At 35.4% G+C, this 19,091-nt stretch overlaps 5 protein-coding genes and 1 long non-coding RNA gene across 11 annotated transcripts; 2 read left to right on the plus strand and 4 right to left on the minus strand.

The window, feature by feature from the left end:
• Positions 1 to 729: 729 nt before the first annotated feature.
• On the plus strand, positions 730 to 2,115 carry LOC112712447 (F-box/kelch-repeat protein At3g23880). Its single transcript, XM_025765339.3, has one exon. It carries the CDS (start codon positions 730 to 732, stop codon positions 1,864 to 1,866), a length of 1,137 nt encoding a protein of 378 aa, XP_025621124.1. The 3' UTR covers positions 1,867 to 2,115.
• A 171-nt stretch (positions 2,116 to 2,286) lies between these two features.
• Positions 2,287 to 7,275, minus strand: LOC112712448 (uncharacterized). Of its 3 annotated transcripts, none has more exons than XM_025765341.3 (5): positions 6,792 to 7,275; positions 6,562 to 6,650; positions 6,274 to 6,451; positions 2,645 to 2,715; positions 2,287 to 2,517 (listed from the first exon to the last, which is right to left on the minus strand). In XM_025765341.3, exons 1-4 carry the CDS (start codon positions 6,987 to 6,989, stop codon positions 2,650 to 2,652), a joined length of 531 nt encoding a protein of 176 aa, XP_025621126.1. In that variant the 5' UTR covers positions 6,990 to 7,275; the 3' UTR covers positions 2,287 to 2,517; positions 2,645 to 2,649. The 3 variants fall into 3 exon arrangements, with proteins under 3 accessions (XP_025621126.1, XP_025621127.1, XP_025621125.1); XM_025765342.3 differs by having other exon boundaries at positions 2,641 to 2,715; XM_025765340.3 differs by having other exon boundaries at positions 2,609 to 2,715.
• LOC140175440 (uncharacterized) lies at positions 6,493 to 9,057 on the plus strand. Its single transcript, XR_011866232.1, has 2 exons — positions 6,493 to 7,278; positions 7,517 to 9,057. It is a non-coding gene; the product is annotated as an uncharacterized lncRNA (long non-coding RNA).
• On the minus strand, positions 7,467 to 10,633 carry LOC112712446 (protein PHLOEM UNLOADING MODULATOR). 2 transcript variants are annotated; one of them, XM_072203963.1, is made up of 6 exons: positions 10,510 to 10,633; positions 9,966 to 10,283; positions 9,187 to 9,581; positions 8,517 to 8,710; positions 7,973 to 8,373; positions 7,467 to 7,866 (listed from the first exon to the last, which is right to left on the minus strand). In XM_072203963.1, exons 2-6 carry the CDS (start codon positions 10,271 to 10,273, stop codon positions 7,860 to 7,862), a joined length of 1,305 nt encoding a protein of 434 aa, XP_072060064.1. In that variant the 5' UTR covers positions 10,274 to 10,283; positions 10,510 to 10,633; the 3' UTR covers positions 7,467 to 7,859. The 2 variants fall into 2 exon arrangements, with proteins under 2 accessions (XP_072060064.1, XP_025621123.1); XM_025765338.3 differs by lacking the exon at positions 10,510 to 10,633 and having other exon boundaries at positions 9,966 to 10,449.
• Positions 10,634 to 11,402: 769 nt separating this feature from the next.
• Positions 11,403 to 17,299, minus strand: LOC112712449 (sterol 3-beta-glucosyltransferase UGT80B1). Of its 3 annotated transcripts, none has more exons than XR_011866129.1 (14): positions 16,533 to 17,299; positions 15,951 to 16,093; positions 15,324 to 15,563; positions 15,042 to 15,153; positions 14,503 to 14,673; positions 14,113 to 14,176; positions 13,962 to 14,019; positions 13,688 to 13,865; positions 13,473 to 13,603; positions 12,776 to 12,878; positions 12,577 to 12,653; positions 12,292 to 12,497; positions 11,907 to 12,056; positions 11,403 to 11,828 (listed from the first exon to the last, which is right to left on the minus strand). XR_011866129.1 is itself a non-coding variant. In XM_072203621.1 (14 exons), exons 1-14 carry the CDS (start codon positions 16,714 to 16,716, stop codon positions 11,622 to 11,624), a joined length of 1,866 nt encoding a protein of 621 aa, XP_072059722.1. In that variant the 5' UTR covers positions 16,717 to 17,299; the 3' UTR covers positions 11,403 to 11,621. The 3 variants fall into 3 exon arrangements, 2 of the variants coding, with proteins under 2 accessions (XP_072059722.1, XP_025621128.1); XM_072203621.1 differs by having other exon boundaries at positions 12,450 to 12,497; positions 15,042 to 15,159; positions 15,330 to 15,563; XM_025765343.2 differs by having other exon boundaries at positions 12,450 to 12,497.
• Positions 17,300 to 17,969: 670 nt separating this feature from the next.
• LOC112712452 (ubiquitin-fold modifier 1-like) lies at positions 17,970 to 18,389 on the minus strand. Its single transcript, XM_025765345.2, has one exon. The coding sequence runs from the start codon at positions 18,340 to 18,342 to the stop codon at positions 18,010 to 18,012; it is 333 nt and encodes a 110-aa protein (XP_025621130.1). The 5' UTR covers positions 18,343 to 18,389; the 3' UTR covers positions 17,970 to 18,009.
• Positions 18,390 to 19,091: the final 702 nt, after the last annotated feature.

Genomic DNA, 19,091 nt, shown 5'->3' on the forward strand with positions numbered 1-19,091 from the left:
TTTACTCATTAGAAATTAAAAACCAAAAAATCAACCGAATCAAACCACTGTTAGTTCAGTTTGGTTCGGTTCGGTTGTTATAAAAGCAGCAAACCGAACGGTTGTGTGTCTATAGAAACCGAACATATAGGTTCGGTTGGTTTTTGATTTAAAACCGAACCAAACCGAACCGATAACACTCTTAATAGATAATATAACAATATAATTTCTTATAACTCTTATAAACTTTTTTTTAACCAAAATAAAAAGATTCGAACTCGCGACCTTTAGGTGAATATAAAAAGACTATGCTATTTGAACTGTAACTCATTAGCTATAACTCTTATAAACCTAAGAACGATTTCTTGATACATTTTAATATTATTATTTTTATTGTAAATAATTAATACTGAATGTAAATAATTTTAACTGTTATAATTTAATTACTGATTTATATACAATCATCTATTTATTTATTGCATATGTATTTATTTGTATGTTATAATTTTTGTTAAATTTATATTATATTATTATACGTTGTTACATATACTTACATAACTAAATATATTAATACTAATATATTAATATTAAAGATAATATTAATAATTCGATATATATTTAAAAAAGAAAAGTGCCTCATCTACTACGAGAAGGGTGAAAAAGGCTTAAGAATAAAAGCAACTTGAAAACAAAATAAAGTGGTAACAAATTAGATTACCATACCAAAGGCACGCCAAGGGATTTGTGAGTATGAGCGGGAACCTGCTGGAAAGCACAATCCTTCCGGGCGAGCTGATTGAGGAGATCCTGGTGAGGGTTCCGGCGAGTTACCTTGTGAAATTCAAGATTGTGTGCAAGTCATGGAATGCACTAATTTCCAGCTCCAAATTCGCCAAAAAACAGCTTCACCGCTCAACCTCAGATCCAACCAGGATCCGCCCGCGACTGGCGTGCTTGGCAATGGAAAAAATTCTATTTTACTCCGTACAATCTTTCTTCAAGAACCCATCCGCATCCGCTTTTACCGAAGATGCCTGCTTCCAGATTGATGATGAACTGCGAATCTTTGGTTCCTGCAATGGCTTACTCTGCATCGGCTTGCGCAAGGGCAAGTTCATGTGCCGTGCGCCTCGCCGCTGTAAATTCATCAGATTGTGGAACCCTTGTACCGGATCGGTATCCGATTGGTTGAAAATTGAGCAAGATGGTTGTGTGTATGGTTTTGGCTATGATCATGTGCATGATAAGTACAAGTTTATTGATTGTTATTGGAAACACGGCCACAAAGTTCACACCTTCGGTTCGAATTCTTGCACAACCATCAATCAAGATCTTCCATTTGAGCATCCCATGGAATGGACAGGGAAGTTTGTGAATGGCACTCTCAATTGGGTAGCTCGGCCGCAAGGCAACTTTACCAAATGGGACATCCTTTCCTTTGACTTGGCCAACGAAAATTTTTGCCAAATATCCCTCCCTAACAGGAATGATAGTGACGACGATTTATTTCCTGTGTTGGGTGTCTGGAGGGACAGCCTTTCTGTTTGTTTCAATGAAAAAGAGAGTCGTCTGGTTTTGTGGGTGATGAAGGAGTATGGGGTTCAAGAGTCTTGGACTAAGTTGGTCACCATATCTAGTGATCATAAGGTATTTTCGATTAGTGACGCACGGTTTTGTTCAGATCTGGCTGCTTCCTTTTGTCCGAGATCTCATGATTCTATATCCTCCTTCAAATTAGTTATGCTTAGCGCAAGTTCTTTAGAGCCACCACAATATGAGGATATTTACGACATATATCCCGGAGACCGCCATGTTTACCATGAAAGCTTGGTTTCGCCGTGCCATTTAGGTCTTCCAAGTTTCTTATATGGATCGACTATTCATTAAATCAAAGACCATGTTTATTGCTCGCCGAATGTTTGTTTTTGTCAGTTCTTTTGTTCAACTCTTATTCCCGTTATCTACTGTGTGACTGGTCCTGATATTGGGTCCGGGTGTTTGGGTGGTCGTAGAGGTTTTTCATAGTCTAATGTGTAAGATGCAGCAGGCACCACCAATTCATGTTCTCCAAGGTTTCTCATGCTCTGGAGAAAACACTAAGCAATGCATAAAAATGTATAATATTGGATTCCTAAATCATGCAGTCATTACAAGTAATCAAATCCTTTACCTTTGAACAAAAGCAAATGTCCTAGGAATGCAGGCACTTAAATCCTTTTGAACAAAAGCAAATGTCCTAGGAATGCAGGCACTTATTTTCAGAATCCGATACTCTATCTACCACCACTTCCTTAAAATTTCCAGTCATAAAGTACAAAGAATGATATATATTTAATTTAAAAGATACCACTGTTGAGAGAACAGAACCGAAAAGAAGAGAAGGAAAAAAAAAAGAGGGGGGGGGGGTTTGTCAAGTTCCTTAGCAATTTGAGATACAAAACTATCAATAAAAAGTGACGTAATAGTTTAGTATTCCAATATATTCACCTATGACATCCAACATTCCAACAGAAAGAATTCTTTGCGGTTTCATTACACCTGAAAATGTTAAAAGTAATACGAAATTTTAGAGGAAAAGGATAATGTAGAGAAGCAATTTCCAGAAAGTGCAGCTTTAATTAAACTATACAATTAAAAGTGATAGGGTGAACAACAAAAGACTTGCTAGGTTTATTGCTTGACTTTGAGACCAGTTTCTACGCGTTCAATGAGCTGATCTGCACTCATTGCTCCCTCCTGCAAATCATACCACAAGAGAAGATATAAAATCAAGCAAACTAACCAGCCATATAATAATAATAAAAAAGATTATGCAAACTATAAATAAACAAAATATACGATGTAGCTTCAACATGAGAACTCTTCTTTGTTCCAAAAATTGGTGGGCACAAGGGAAACTTTCAAGTAAATATATTCAGCAAGCGAAGCTCTCTTAACATTTAAAATAATGGTATGACTTCAATATATTTATAGTTTTATATACATAATGAGTGTGAAGATAACAAGTGACAATCTACTAGAACATCAAACATAATGCTACCATTTTACACTATCAACCACGGACTAAGGTCTTAAACATTTTTGAACAGATGCACCTATTAGATTCTTAACCATGTAATGAAAGCATGTTTTCGTTATGTTAAAGTCAACAAGAACAAGCCTTAGAGATAAGGAATGCGAATGAATGTGCAAACATCCAGTCCTAATTTCGAACTAGACGCAAGTCCACTATATCCAACAATACAAAGTTGAAGTAATATTACAATGTGTTATTAACCTCTTTACTAACTTCGCCTATGCTACACCTGTTGTACATAGTCGGTCCCAAGCTTGGATAAAGGAAGGTTGTGTTAAGCGTTCAACAACCAACATAAAAACTTAGTCGAATCTTCATGACATGGATCAAAGACATTATTACGCTAAAATTAGGTCGTTGGCTGGAAGCAACGCGCTATATGGTTCGCGTACAGTGTCAAATGAGCAAGAGCTGCTGCATCGATGCTCAGGTGTAGTGTTAAATGAGCAAGGGTTCCCGCATTTTCGTGAACGGACGAAGGCAAATAAGCTAGTTCACAAAAAAAAAGTTAAAAGTAAAGGTCGGAACAAAAGATTGAAATTTGGGACATGAAACATAGGCACTCGATCAGGAAAATTCATAGAGGTAATATACCATGACAAGGAAGAAGATTAATATCATATGCCTACAAGAAACAAAATGGGTAAGTACGAAGGCTAGTGAGTTGGATACCTCCGACTTCAAACTTTGATATACAAAAAAAGTGAAGAATAGGAATAAGGTAGGTATTATCGTGGATAAGTAGTGGAAGAAGGATGTAGTGGATGTCAAGAGGATGGGTGATCGGATTATTTCCATCAAACTTGTGGTGGAAGGAGATACTTTTCTTGTGATTAGCGCATATCCACCGCAATTAGATTCGGAGGAGCAACACAAGATAAGGTTTTGGGGGATGTAAAGAGTTTGGTTTAAGACATACCTTCGAAAGATAAGATTTTCTTAAGAGGAGATTTAAATGGCCACGTTGAAAGAGAAGTGACTGAGTATGAAAGTATTCACGGAGGTCATGGTTTCGAGGTGGTCAATACCGAAGGTATACCTACTTTGGACTTTTTTTCAACTTTTAACCTTCTCATCACAAATATATTTTAAAACAGAGGGACAAACATCTTATAACCTATAAGAGTGGCATGACAAGCTCTCAAATCGACTTCTTCTTGTTGAAGAGAGTCGACCAAAATTTTGCATTAATTGTAAAATTATTCTGAGAGAAAGTTTAACAACATAACATATAATGCTTGTCATGAATTTTCATGTTGAGCAAAAATTGAAAAAAAGTTATCATACGAATAACCCAAAGACGAAGTGGTGGAGGAAGAAAGGTGAGGAATAAAGAAACTTCCTAAGAGAAGAGACAAAGTAGGAAGGAGATGAAAGCATAGAGGAGATGTGAAGAGAAATGGCAAAAGTTATTAGAAGAACACTAAAAGAAAGTTTTGGTGAATCTAGATGAACAAGACCAAGAGATAAGGAGTCTTAATAGTGGAATGCGAGTGTACAAGAAAAGATAAAGACAAAAAGTGAGTGCTTTAAAAAGTGATTTTTGTGCCGCAATGTAGATAATTGGTGAAAATATAAAGTGGCTAAGAAAGTTTAACAAAAGCATATGAGGATCTCTACTAGTCTTTAGACACGAAAGAAGGAGAAAAATGTATATATAAAATCACAAAGAGCTGTGAAAGAAGAACGAGAGACTTGAATCAGGTTAAGTGCATAAAGGATAAAGACGAAAAGGTTTTGGCTCAATATGAGAAGATCAATGAAAAGTGGAAGAGCTACTTCTACGAGTTATTTAATGAACGACAGAAGACTCTTTCGAACCTTGATCGGCTATGTTCAAAGGAAGAAGATCAAAATATCGACTATTATCGAAAGATTCAAAACTTCGAGGTAAAAGAAGCTCTAAAGCAGATGAAAAATGGTAGAACAGTAAGACCCAATAATATTCCGATTGAAGTTTAGAAGGGCTTTGCAGAGAAAGACATCAGTTAATTAACCAAACTTTTTAATGAGATTTTAAAGTTAAAGAAGATGTCAAATGAGTGGAGAAAAAACACATTGGTACTTTATCTATAAAAATAAGGGAAATATATAGAGTTGCGAAAATTATAGAGAGATCAAACTCATGAATCATATCATGAAGTTATGGAAAAGAGTGATAAAACGGAGGTTGAGATAGGAGACACAAGTAACAGAGAACCAATTTGGTTTTATGCCAGTCAGATCTACCATTGAAGCTACATATGGTGTTTATTGATGAAGAGGTATCGTAATAATAAAAATGATCTATATATGGTGTTTATTGGTTTGGAAAAAACATATGATAGGATGTCAAATGAGATCTTATGGAAGATTTTGGAAAGGAAGAGAATAAAGATCGCATATATTTGTGCAATTAAAGATATGTATGATGGAACTATAACTAGTGTGAAAACTTAAAAGTACTCACAAAGCATATCTAAAAGCATGTATCATGATGCATGTTTTTTGTCGATAATATTATTCTTATGGAAGAGTCAATAGAAGACCTAAATAAGAAGTTGGATTTACGGAGAGAAACTCTAAAAGTGTGTGGTCGGCTATAGCAAAACAGAATATATGGAATGTAAGTTCGGCCGTCGAAGATAAAAATGACGAAGTGTGTGATTTCATATGCGATAAAAATGTGCTTTTAAAACTTAAAATAAATTCTATTTCATATGACTGACTATGTTTTATGGTACAGAGGGTTGGACGGTCAAAAAAGAATACGAACATAAATTAAGTGTGGCAGAAATGAAAATGTTGAAATGAATGAGTGATCATACACAATTAGATAGAATAAGAAACGAAGATATTAGAGAGAGAGAGTTAGAGTAACATCTACTATAGAAAAAAATGGTAGAATCACGTGTCCGATTGTTTGGACTTGTGAGAAGAAGATTGACAAAACACTCAATCAAAAGTGTGAATGAAATGAAAGATGGATAAAGAGTAAAAGATAAATAAAGACTTAAAGAATACCAGGTGGTCAAATAAGATCTATATGTAAACAGTCTCTTTGTAGACATAATATATGATAGAACTCAATAACGTCTACCTAGCGAGGAAAGACTTTGTTATTGTATTAATCTCTTTACTAAACTGATTTATAAATGTAACTTCAAAATTCCACCAAAACTAAAACAAAGCAAGAAAAGCCCTCATCTAAGAACATTCCAAAGCAAAAAGCAACTCACAAATCGGTCGAAGGGCTCTCCATCCTTGAAGATGATGAAGGTTGGCAGGGCCTCAATCCTGTATTTGTCGGCTATGGCGGTGTACTTCTCAGTATCAATCTTGACTACCTGTATCTTGTCCTTAAGGCGAGTGCTGACTTCGTCAAGAATGGGAACCATGAATTGACAAGGACCGCACCTAGTATAATAAAACCACGCCTTAAGTCACTAACTAAATTCAGTTTTGATTATGCAAAGATTAAGGGTTAACACACAGTACATGAGTACAGAGCTTAACTAATTACATACCAGGTAGCATAGAAGTCAACCAAAACAGGCTTCTCAGAATTAGCTAGCAACTCGTCAAATGAAGAAAATGTTTGTTTCTTTGCTTCAACCTAAACAAATTTAAAGAAATACATTCAAAATTCTGAAATCGCAAATTGGCCAAACAATTCAGGAATCAGTGTAATGGAATAGTAAATAATCGGCATAGAAGACGAAACTTGAGAAGAATTAGGTTTTGTTTTTATTGTTACCAGAGGAAGGATTCGACGGCGGCGAGAGGGAGAGGAAGCAGTTCCAATTCGAAGAAAGCGAGAGCGAAGGGGGAATTGAAGCGAGGATAGCTTTGCGGAAGCAGAGGAAAAGGAAGAAGAAGCAGGTGCGAAACGCGTGGAGGCTTCGGAGGAGTTGAGAGAAGCGATTGTGGAAGACGCGGAAACGGAAAGTGCCATTGGAACTTGCGAGAGAATTTGGGAGGGATTCTTTGGTTTAGGATAGCGAAATAAAACAAAACAAGTGAGTATAGTTTATTGAGTAAAGCAAAATAATATCTGTGTTTGTTGCTTGCACTTGCACTCTACTCTTTCAAGTATTTCTTGTGTTTCAAGTTTGAACACGTTAATGGTCCATGGATTAATAACCTTCAAAAACAAAAGCGATGCTACATGTGCAACAATTCATTGGATGTACTATTTCCCCACTTCTCCATCTGCTATATTCAACTTCATTATCAGTACAAGAGTAGGTTTCCAATTCCATGTGATTCATATTCTTAATATTCATTTTCTTTTTCTTGCATCAATATAATTTAACGATATGAGCAAACTTTATTTATTTACTATCAAAAAATTCTATTAAATATACATGTCTTGTTAGGAGAACAATTTAACAAAAAATTGAATATTACATGTTGATTAATTATTAGCTCATTTTTATCACAATGCAATAACCTGATTATTATTATTATTGTATCTATCAGAGCAATTTAAGGTCACTACAACTATTCAATCACAATTTAGAAGCTACATGCACACTTTGGCATACATATGATTTCGAAGGAAGGAGGAAAGAGAGCACTTCCTTGCAGAAAAAACTTTGCCACCATCTAAAACAAAATACAGAGTGATGAATCCCAATGAACTGGGATAAGTTCGGTAATCCTGATCTATATTCATACAGAAGAACTTACAATAGTGATACAAGAAGATGAGAATTGGCCGTGGTGAAAATGTTAGGAACCCAACACTCATCAGCACAAGAAGCCCTCATTGACTCACTGTCAACCTCATGACGATTAAGGTACATAAGTGCAGTTAAATGGCTCAAAAACTGCCGCAGACAAAAAGAACATGATACATAAAAAAATGCTTACAAATTTGAAACAAAACGGGACACTATAAATAATAAATTGTTTAGGTCGTGGTAAGAGGATTACCCATCGCTTGTCAATGTGAAAGCCAGAAGGACAACGGCAAGTGCAAAGCCAATGACGGCAAAAGGAAACCACCGTCCATATTTATTTGCCCTACCCTTGCTAAAAGTGCTCTCTTCATCGCTCGACTCGAGCTGTTTGAGAAGCTCCCTCACTTTATCCATGTTTGAGTCCTTTGAAGCTTGGATTAGTCTACCTTCAATCTTCTTAAGCTTGGCCAGCCTCCTGTCGCTGTATGTAACTGTATTTGACCAGAGAAAACCTGTCATCTTCCACAGGAGGATCCCTACATAGATGGCTACAACACAGTCCACACTGTAATGATGGCGTTCTTGTACTTCTCTTTGGGCACTATGCGCTACAAGAAGCCATACAAGAGCTGAACTGTACCCTCCATATGCTTCCTGCAACCATTTTTTAAAATAGAAAAGTCAAGAATTAAGCTCATGATTCAAAATTAAAAAAAAAAAAACACACACACACACACACACGCGCACAGACACAAATGATAAGACAATGCAATCTTGCAAGGAACTTCAGAACTTACAGTCCAAGCCATGGCTGTCAGTACGGCTACAAGCATGTGGCCACTGTATATGAGGTCATTGCAGCCACCTTCAGCTTTCTTTAAAAGACTGTACCATGTTGGTCCTTCAGAGGCAGTGGGTCGTAGGAAATCAATCAGGAAGCTCATTGCACCCCAATTTGGCCGGTATTCACCAACTGGTTTTCCAATGTCAACTATGAAAGGAAAGTATGTTGATTAGCACTTTAGCATAACCTTCTTGCTCAAGCAAAAATATCTGCGAAGGTGGACTAGTTCATACAGATGTAGGGGAAGAGATACATGATAAATGTGAAAGCTTTAGATCCAACTTATTAAAAGCTTCCAATACCATATATAAGGACCGAAAACAAAATAATAGAAACTAAAATTCCCACAATTCCAGTGAAGGTAACTCAATACATATCAAATAAAACCACAACAGACCATCCTGAAGTGGCTGCAATCGATGACAATGTCCAGAACCTAGTATGTTTCAGTTTCAATTCTAAGATACTCCTTTTGGGCAGAAAAAAATTATGAAGGAAGATAAAATTGAAGAGGATATACTAATGAGCACTAAGATCTAAGAGACCTATAAGTTTGTTAATATTTACAGGCCACAATATAAGCAATGATTAGAACTCAGTTATAGTATACATTACACACATACCATAAGCTTCATCTAGCCTTATCACCTGGCGGATAGCGATATGATCTGACTGATAGGGAATATAATATTTCTGAAGCCAGGGATGGGGATGAGCTGGAACTCTGAACCGACCATCAGCACACCAGGGACGCGGTGATGGGAAAATTGTAGATGCAAAACTGATGGCACGAAGAAGACGACCAATTGCCATGGTAAACATGTATCTAGCACCTAGTCCAAAGCCTGGGGCCTTTACAGAGTCACATAGAACAGAGAAAGCCAACATTATAAACAACATCAAGTAATGGTGCAATCCAATAATAGGAGCTCTTAGTAACGCAACAATTGCACTAGGGAGTTTCTCATTCAATGCCAGGAGAATCCATTGACCAGAATCTGGAAGAGGAGGTTGATTGCTGTCAAAACAAAATAAGTACATAAGTTTTGATCTTCTAATAGAAATACACCAGCAGGTTAAAGAAATTGTTCGTGCAAATTATAGCAAAATCATACAGTAGCAAGCTAAAATTCTCTTCACTGAAGAATCTTGGACTAGTCAAGATCACTAGCATTGACCATTTTAGTTTCAAAATCACAAGCCAATAATAGGTTGTCCAACCTTCGGTAGTTCTCCTTCTCCATGAACATTAAAGAAATCTAGTTCGTTGACTTCATTCAACAACGCTAGATTCGCATTAAAGAATCAACAATTACAACGAGATCGATTAAAGAAACAACAGATCCATTCACGGAAAGCGAGGGAAAATAAATGGAGTTAGTTAACTGTAACAGTTTGATACCGGTGCCACTGGAGGCCGAGGACGGCGGTGACGGAGCGAACCGAAATTGCCTCGTAGAGTAAAGCGGCAAGCATGAACACTATTGACGCGACGAACGGAATCAACGAGCGAAACTCCTCGGACCAATGGCGGTAGTAGGGGACGCGAGCGAGGGCGGCGAGGGCGAGAAAGATCCAGAGCACGGGCATAAGGCGTGAGTGCCACGCCGGGGAGACATGGCGGAGGTAGTCGATGGCTATGTAGGAAATGGCGGCGACGCCTAAGCCGGCGTTTTTGGTGGTAGGCCGCGGCGGCGCCGGCAACCTCATGATGGATGAGCTGAAGACACAGAGAATCCGATAAATCAAAGAGTGTGAAGGAGTGAAAGGTAATTACAGTTACAGGTGGAAATAACAGATACTTATGAGATGAGTTAACGAATTTCCAGACAAATTCTGCTCTGGGAAATTTTACAAGGTTTTTTAAGCCCATATATTAATCAAAACATGGCTTTTTTTTTTCTTTAAAAAAAAAGAATTATTAATGATGTTGTTGACTTTTTTACATAGAGCTGTTACGAGTTACTTCAGAGTTGTGTTATGTCATTCTTCATGTATTAAAGTTGTGATACACTTGGTTCTAATGGAATCCATTGAAGCACCAAGAAATTGGTAGCTGCGAAAGACAGGGATTTGAGTCCTCCCTAAGCATGCTGGACTGACTTATGACGAATTCATTTAGATTTTTTATTTCATAAAAAAAAAAAACAAGATTCATTAACACCCTTTTGGATAAGAAAATCAGCCACGGGAGAATCTTGGCTCAATAAAAATTTGAGTAAGTCCTCAAATTTATTCTAAAAAAGATTACTCATTTTTTAAATTAGTTCTCAAAAGATTTTTTAATCAAATTCATCTTTCAAAAATTTTAAGTTAATCACGTTAGTTTTTCTATTATTTTTTTTATTAACGACGCCAAAATTTTTAATGTGACACATAAAAGTCTTAATTGACTATTAACATGATAAGTTTATGAAATTAGATCAAATCGAAACCTAATTGAAAAAAAAACTTGAGGCATTAGAATCCCTTAATTTAGAATTGATTTGATAAAATTTCTTAAACTTATCATGTTAACAGCTAATTAGAAATATTAAGTGTGTATTGTAATATCACTTAATTGACTTAAGATGTCATTTTAATGTCGTTAGCAACGAAATTGACAAAATAACTAAAATGACTAATTTAAAATATTTGAAAGATAAATTTGATAATAAAAAGAAATCTTTTAACGACTAATTTAAAAAATAAATGATCTTTTATGAACTAATTTGACTATTTACTCATAAAAATTTGTACTATATGATTGTGAGTTGGTGACCCAGTTGTGAAGCATATCAAGACTCGAGCATAACAAATTCCCAAATTGATGAAATTTAACGTGTCAAAGAGATTAGACTTTCTTTTGAAAAAAAATTCTCTGCTGATTTTATTAATTCATCATATAAGAATTCCAAGAGCAAGCTCACTTCATAGTTCATACTATTACTTTTAGTCATACTATTTCTCTCGCATAAGATGAATGAAGTACCAAAGGCAACAAAAATTGGAGTTATCCTACAAGATTTAATTCTATAATGAATGAAACAAATGAAAATGGCAAAAATGCAAAAATGGGCTACACACCACCACAAGGTGCACAGCACCATTTTCCCAGTTGGCCGAGAAACCACTGCAAAGAACTAGGATGCTCATCCTCCGCTACCGGAGGAGGAGTTGGCAGTGGCAACTCATCAGGTAGATGGCGATGGAATGCATCAACTGCAGCGGCTACACCATCTTCATTCTCAATCAACTTAGCAATTTCCATTGCTCTAGATTTCACCTGAATTATACAAGTATATACGTCATGGACTTGAAAATCTTTGTAACTTCAAATGTGCCTCTTGACTTGGAAATTTACCTCTGGCTGGAGCATGAATTTAATAGCATTTGATAAGTTCTCGGCACTGAGCTCGGATATCGGAATCGGGGCCGGTCCTAACTCTTTCTGACATATTCTATCTCCCCAAAAGAACTGATCTCCGAAGAACGGAACAATGGTCGTCGGACACTGCGAGTTAAATGTAGAGAAATGTTAGGTGACCAACATTTTTACTTTGCATTTATCTTGTGTTTGAGTCAACACTAGCCAACTCCCAGGTAATGCTACAAGGCCAATACTTTTAGTGTAAAAAAGTGGAAAGTTGGTTAGTATCGGTTCAAATGTAAGGTAAAAGAAAGGACAGCCCAGACTGCCCAGTTAACAAGCATCGTGCAGTAACATAGGATCTGGAGAAAGGCCGCACCTAAATCAAGGAAAAGATGTTTGCCACATAGACTTTCTCATAAAATAAAACAAAAGAACTGCTTTGTTGCACCAGAATCAGTTTCATTTAAATCCAAAGGCATTCAAATTTCAAAAGAAAATATATTAGAGAAGAGACTATTGAGTATGGCATGTTACCCCAGCTTTTAAACCTGTAGCAGTAGTTCCAGCTCCACCATGATGCACCTGTAATTTTTGGGGTTGTTTAACCTTTTTCCAAGTCATTTTCTCACTTCCTAAAACAAGAACTTATGTTGAAACTCACCACGGCGGAACATTGAGGAAACAACCAATCATGAGGGCATTCCTCCAGTAGGAAAACATTGTCAGGAACTTCTTCCACTACATAATGAAGAACATAGTGCAACTAATGTAATTTATCTAAAACTACACTGAACAAAATGTAACATTTTATGGGAAATAACACCTTCTAACTTCAACAGAAATTAGAATAGAATACTTACGATTCCCAAGATTGCCCCAACCCCGATCGATAATTCCCCGTTGTCCGGTTTCCTGTAGTGCATCCAATATAACATCTGTTGTGCTTTTAGGGTCTTCTAGTGGCTGGCAAAGTATGCACAACAATTTTGTTTAGGCAATTCAAAAAATAATACTACTTTAGTTAGAAACTGCTAATGCTATGACAAGAAACTGTTATTTTTTATAATAGGGGTAGCCCGGTGCACAAGCATCTTGCGTAACGCATGGTCCGGGAAAGGGTCGCACCCAAAGGGTGTAATGTACGCAGCCTAACCTGATAATTACATCAGTGGCTGCTTCCACGGCTATGATTATTTATTTGAGTTCCTATAAGGTAGATTACCTCAGGAACTTCAGAATTCAGCCTAATATGAATATGGAGAATTCTGAGTACCCTTTCTTGTTCTACACCAGAGTGATCGATCAGACTATCTGATGAACATTAGAATAGCCATTCAGATTAACAAGTAGAAAAGAAAATGAATAAGAAAAGAGCAATGCTGCATTCTCGTGCATCATAAAATGGTAGGCCATTAGAATTTAGAGGCAAAAGTTCTATGAATCCAGTTTGGTGAATCTCAGCATGCTTCATTTTCTTGAACATCCAAACAGAAAAATTGAAGTTGTGGGACAAAAGTTACTACTAATCAGATTTGAGTTCGAGTTACAATGCCATACCATGCTCCCAAATCCAAAATATATTGGAGGTGACCCTTTCCGAATCCATTGTACAAAATCTTCCTGTGGTATATACTTTGATCCAAGGTTTAAGAAACAATAACCAACAACATCAACTAAAGGTCCCCAGTCTGCAAATATGTTAAACATGATTAGCAATTTCTATTTAGGACTTAATCATATAATGCAACTATCAATTACATCCTTGTCCATACCACTTGGCTTCGGAACAACATGGGGACTCCACATGTAGCCAGTTGGTAAATGAGATATCGATCCACGGTACATACTGAAGTATGCAATAGGAGCAAGCTTCAATTTGTTTTTCCTGAAGTCATTGATGATTCCTCTTATTCCCCACCATATTAGTAGATCCACAACTATATAAGATAGCTGGAGCCAGAAGGAAATATTGGAACAAAAGATCTATTGGAAACCACAAAAGCACCAAAATCAAATAACAAAATATTGTTTCAGCAAAAGACTTACCCAGTAACCAGCACTTTGAGGAACTCGTGCCAAAGGGTGAGGAAATGCATATGTTGGCCTGCATATTAAATATCAAATTATGAAGTCATGCCTAACTTGTTATGAAACCTTATCTTACCTATATAAAATTGTTATGGCAATTTAAACTCACGTCCATGGCATTGTGAAGAAGATGTGAAGAGGTACCCCAAGGGCTTCAGCAACATGTGTGTGTCCTGCAAGCCAGAGCAGATGATAGAGTTTGATCTATTTCATTCTTAAAAAGTCATGTGCCAGTTTCACACAAATTTGCAAACAATAAACATGCTCTGCAAGAATGAAAGGAAAACTTTTCTTTTGAAACAAAGAGCAATCAATAACAGATCTTATGAATTTGGGAAACAAATTGGAAAAACAAACTCCTATGTTCTACATGCTTTTTAATGTAAAAGCCTCTGAATTTCAAACGTCAAATTTGCAAGTTACTTTTATGATCCCAGTTTTCCTATTCCCTTTCTAAGAACATTACTAACACTTTATATTTGATCTACTAACTACTCACCATAAGCTGGAGGATTGGCAATAATAGCCTGGGCTCTGAATGGAACACCGGTTTCCAAATCAGGCGCCGTGCATGCTGGAAGAAGGGAATCAATAATGTCCTTCAGCTGCTTTCTTTGGATAGATATTTCTGCAGGCCCGGATGGGATTAAACCTTTGTTCCTCACCATATCTATCATTGAAATAACTCTTTCAGTATATCAGCAGCAGATGAACAAAGAATCGAATGAAAGTAGAACACATGGTAATGTATCACTTTAAAAAGACAAAAGGGTTATTTAACTAAGACACTTGGATTGCATTTGCAATTGTTCCAAGAACTGATATTTTCTTGGTAGTTATTATCATGCAACTATCCATATCAGATACTTCTTATAGACAACTTTAGGTCCATATGCAGTTTGAGGCTGGCAAGAAATGTTTGGATATTATTTCACATTGTTAAGACTAATTCTCAACTCTTATAAACTTTCACAATTCATTGAGTGGTATATAAACTATACTGCTTGAAAATGGAAGTTTTGAGCAAGGAACTCTTACATCCTGCCAATACACGTGGATCGCCACCCAACGGATAGAAATCTGCACCAGCTGACTTTACAAATGTGCTGAAATTAGAATGAGTTGCCACCCTAACACGATGACCATACTCCTGCAAGTAAATATTAGTTCATCTCTGAAGAAAGAAAAGAAACAAGTATGGAAAAAAAAACTGTTAAACAAAGGCTTTGCATCTTTCCAAATGATGCAATCAGATCAATTATAATATAAGGTGATTCTCATGAGCAACAAAATGAACCGAATATATGTATTTGAACATGCCTGAAGTCTCTTTGCAATGGCAAGAAAAGGTTGTATGTCGCCCCTAGTTCCAACCACAAGTATGACAATTTGTAACCGTGGAATTGATGTTTTTGCTTCACGAATAAGATTTTCACTCGCTGTTGACTCGTCAAATGACTGGAATTCTAGCAATTCTGAAGCAACAGATGCACTTTTTTCTAGATCAACTTCAACAGTCCCATCATTTTGTATCCTCACAAGGTCCGCAATTAGTTGTTGCTGTGAATCAAAATCAGAAAATGTTGTGAACTTGCTTATCACAGGGAAAAAATCCAATGCATAAATGAAAAACACAGAGCTTAAAGTCAATAAAAAATCTTCAAAGGCATAACCGTAAATAATAACCAAAACACATGTTGGGAACCAGAAGGCATTATTGTTTTCTAGAAGTAAATAAGCTCATAATCGAAACACTGAATATATTCAGCATATATTACATTCACAATAGAACCATGAGATTTTACATGTTTTGAAAAATATTAAATGATTAGAAACTGAATAATTTGAGAATAACTTACTATGATTAGAATTAAAAACACTCCAAAAAGAGCAGAAGTACAAGTCTGAAATATAAAATCATGCAGATAAAACAACACCTCCATCTACCTTCTCATCCTCGGACAATCTGTCCAATAGTAGATCATGCTTCGGGGTCTTCTCCGTCATTGATCTAGAGAGCATAACCTCATGGTCAGCTATAAGTGGGTTTCTCCGAGTCTCAACAGGTGCTGTGGTGCAATGTTCTAAGCCTTCATGAACATAAGCAAAATTTAGCAAACACAATAAATCTTCCAGAAGGAAGCAATTTAGATACCATAGTCCAATGGGTACAATAACAACAGCAATTTTTAAGTTATATCCCAAACAAAATACAACAACCGGAAGATATTAACTGTTATGGCCTTTTGTCTGCATAAACTCTGCCATTTCTCTTTTTCTTCATTCTCTTAATTGTACATTGCTAAAGTTTAATCAATCAAATAGTTATCTGAAAACAACAGAACCCAATGAGTAACTTCACACTACCATAAAGTGAAAATTACAAGTTCAATGATAACTAACATTTCACTTTATCAGTTTAACAATCTTGTCACTTTAGAATATTTCTTTCCCCTCCTAAAAACACCTTCATTATTGATCTCAATGGCTACTTAACAGATCAAATGATAGAAGCAAATGAGCACAAACCTCTCCTTGGTGAAGAACCAACTTCTGATGAAGAAGATAAACCATGCTTTCCATTTATAGACTTTCTATCCCTTGTCATCATCTCTTCATTATCCATTTCCCTGATATCTTCCTCCTGTTGGTGGCTATCAAAACCACCTTCTAATACCTCATTGGACAAATATTCAATCCCATTACTGCCCATGTTCCCAATTCAAAGCAATCATTACTTGTAACAATTTTGCTAACAATAAACATACTCAGCAAACCAAAAGTCCAAAACTTGAAAATCCCAATCAGAAACCAAACCCCTCCACCCAAGCCTGCAAGCTAAAAGGGACTTCAAATCAACAACACTTCCTTGTATATCTGAGTCTGAGAACAGCTGCAATTACTTTCAAGTTTTTCTGATATTACCAAGTTGCCCTTCAGTGACCAAAAAACAAAACTTAGATGAATCCAAAGCTAAGCATACCGACCGGTCACTGAAGCACGAAGAAAGAACGTTTGGTAAGCTCAAATCTGGAAACTTTTTTTTTCAACTGTAACCTCAACCGAATTACAAGCACGTCGAAGTTGGTCAACAACAGAACCAAAATCAGAGAAAGACCCAGAAACATTAGCGGTGGAAGTGTGCACTGAAGGGGTGAAGAGTGAAGAATAAACGGAAATACTCTGCAATAAGCCAATAATCACCTTTGGTTTTGACCATGAGTCATAACAATCATGATGCTACTTCTTTGACAACATAGACAAAATACTTTTTAAGAATCAGAAATCGTTAATTTACCTGGATAAAATAAATAGAGTTTAAAATTATACAAATTTTTTAAATTAAAATTAGTTACATGTTATATCTTAAATATGTTTATATAAATCGAATTAAATTTAATCAATTTATGTTATTTATTTGATTTAATTTATATATATATATATATATATATATATATATATATATATATATATATATATATATATTATTATGTACTAATAGTAAATTGAATCAATTATTGATATAATTTATACATAATAAATCAAATTAAATTGAACAATTATTAACGTATGATATACGTAGTAAATCGAATTAAATTAATTTAATTTATATATAAATAACATCAATCGAACTAATTTAATTTAATTTATATAAAAATATTTAAAATAAAATATGTAACTAATTATGATTTAATATATTTATAATTTTAAATTTTATTTATTTTATTGAGATAAATTATCCTTAAAAAATAAAGTTTTCAATGTAGAAATTAATGGATTGATGGAAAGTAGGTGATTTGTATTAAACTATTTTTTTATTTTAATCTATGACAATAATAAAAAAATCTCGTAATTTATAAATTTAATCTAACTGAATACATAAATTTAATTATAATTTTAATTTTTTTTTAAAAAACTTATTTCATTATTCAAACAATTAAAGATAACCGTTGATCCCAATCTATGAGATCAGTAACACTGGTACTTAATATTTTTAAGTATCAGACTACAATAGTGCAGGTATATATAAATAAAATGGTTTGATATCCGCCCACACACCCCGTAACATGTAAGAAGCACCAACTCTATCGCGGGGAATCAGGCACAGTTCTGATCCATGCTTAAGAAAGACATTCCCTGCATTCTGCTGGGGGTTTATGCCAACACCATCGTTGGTGGTGATAGCGCTGGTCTGAGGAGGGACTTTGAATTCTTTGGCAGCGAATTTGAGAACGGCAGTGAAAGGCGCAGCCTCTGGAACGCTAAACACTTTGAAGGGAAGCTTGGGATCAGAGGTGAGCGTCACCTTGAACGACACCTTTCCGCCAGCGCCCGCCATCTTTGTTTCCTTCACGATTCTTCTGTGCTTAAGAAAGAATAGGAAAAGAAAAGATGAGAAAATTTTATTGATTGTTAATTGATTGAATTGAATTGAATTATGAAAATAAAATTAAATATATATAGAAAAAATTATTTACGAAAGATAAAAGTAAAGATAAGATAAGATAAGATAAGATAAGATAATAAAAATTAAAATTATAATTAAATTTATGTATTCTGTTGAATTAAATTTGTGGATTATGACACTTTTTTATTATTGTGATGGATTAAGATAGAAGAGTAGTTTAATAATTTGGAAAAAGAAATTATTCTTCTAAATAATAATCGGTTCATTTTTTCGCCAGAAATACTCAGTTCATTGGATATAGGTACCGCTTTAAAATATTTTATATCTGTAGTGTGGATATCTACACCGATTTATTTTTTATTTTTGTCACAATTGTACCAAGAGATGTATCTTCTGAGTTCGGGCATAAGGGAAAAGTCATATAGATTTTTTCTCAAATAAATAAATTTAGGTAATGTGTAACTATAACACTAAATTTGTTGTTTTAAAATTGTTTTAATGTTAATAAGAACTATGGAAATGAAACATGTTCTGTGGGGTAAGGTACAACGGGAGACAGCTTCGCTAGGTGTCTGAAATTGCAACCTCCAATTATGGAAGTTAGTCAAAGGCATATATTATAGTGAAAAACCATTCTTTGAATCTATAATAATCATATAATTACACAATAAAAGGTTCAT

The sequence above is a fragment of the Arachis hypogaea genome, chromosome 9 (genome assembly GCF_003086295.3).
Source record: "Arachis hypogaea cultivar Tifrunner chromosome 9, arahy.Tifrunner.gnm2.J5K5, whole genome shotgun sequence".
NCBI lineage: Eukaryota > Viridiplantae > Streptophyta > Magnoliopsida > Fabales > Fabaceae > Arachis > Arachis hypogaea.

What these genes read in the sequence shown, in the direction of transcription:
- LOC112712449 (XM_072203621.1), bottom strand. Translation starts at nt 16,716, where the DNA reads ATGGGCAGTAATGGGATTGAATATTTGTCCAATGAGGTATTAGAAGGT. An exon ending in GATTGTCCGAGGATGAGAAG is followed by an intron (nt 15,564 to 15,950) that starts GTAGATGGAGGT and finishes TTTGATTCACAG; the next exon opens with CAACAACTAATTGCGGACCT. An exon ending in TGCCAATCCTCCAGCTTATG is followed by an intron (nt 14,177 to 14,502) that starts GTGAGTAGTTAG and finishes TCTGGCTTGCAG; the next exon opens with GACACACACATGTTGCTGAA.
- LOC112712452 (XM_025765345.2), bottom strand. Translation starts at nt 18,342, where the DNA reads ATGGCGGGCGCTGGCGGAAAGGTGTCGTTCAAGGTGACGCTCACCTCT.
- LOC112712446 (XM_072203963.1), bottom strand. Translation starts at nt 10,273, where the DNA reads ATGAGGTTGCCGGCGCCGCCGCGGCCTACCACCAAAAACGCCGGCTTA. An exon ending in AAGGCTAGATGAAGCTTATG is followed by an intron (nt 8,711 to 9,186) that starts GTATGTGTGTAA and finishes TTCCTTTCATAG; the next exon opens with TTGACATTGGAAAACCAGTT. An exon ending in TGACAGCCATGGCTTGGACT is followed by an intron (nt 8,374 to 8,516) that starts GTAAGTTCTGAA and finishes AAATGGTTGCAG; the next exon opens with GAAGCATATGGAGGGTACAG.
- LOC112712447 (XM_025765339.3), top strand. Translation starts at nt 730, where the DNA reads ATGAGCGGGAACCTGCTGGAAAGCACAATCCTTCCGGGCGAGCTGATT.
- LOC112712448 (XM_025765341.3), bottom strand. Translation starts at nt 6,989, where the DNA reads ATGGCACTTTCCGTTTCCGCGTCTTCCACAATCGCTTCTCTCAACTCC. An exon ending in GTTGACTTCTATGCTACCTG is followed by an intron (nt 6,452 to 6,561) that starts GTATGTAATTAG and finishes TTATTATACTAG; the next exon opens with GTGCGGTCCTTGTCAATTCA. An exon ending in GAGAGCCCTTCGACCGATTT is followed by an intron (nt 2,716 to 6,273) that starts GTGAGTTGCTTT and finishes TATGATTTGCAG; the next exon opens with GAGGGAGCAATGAGTGCAGA.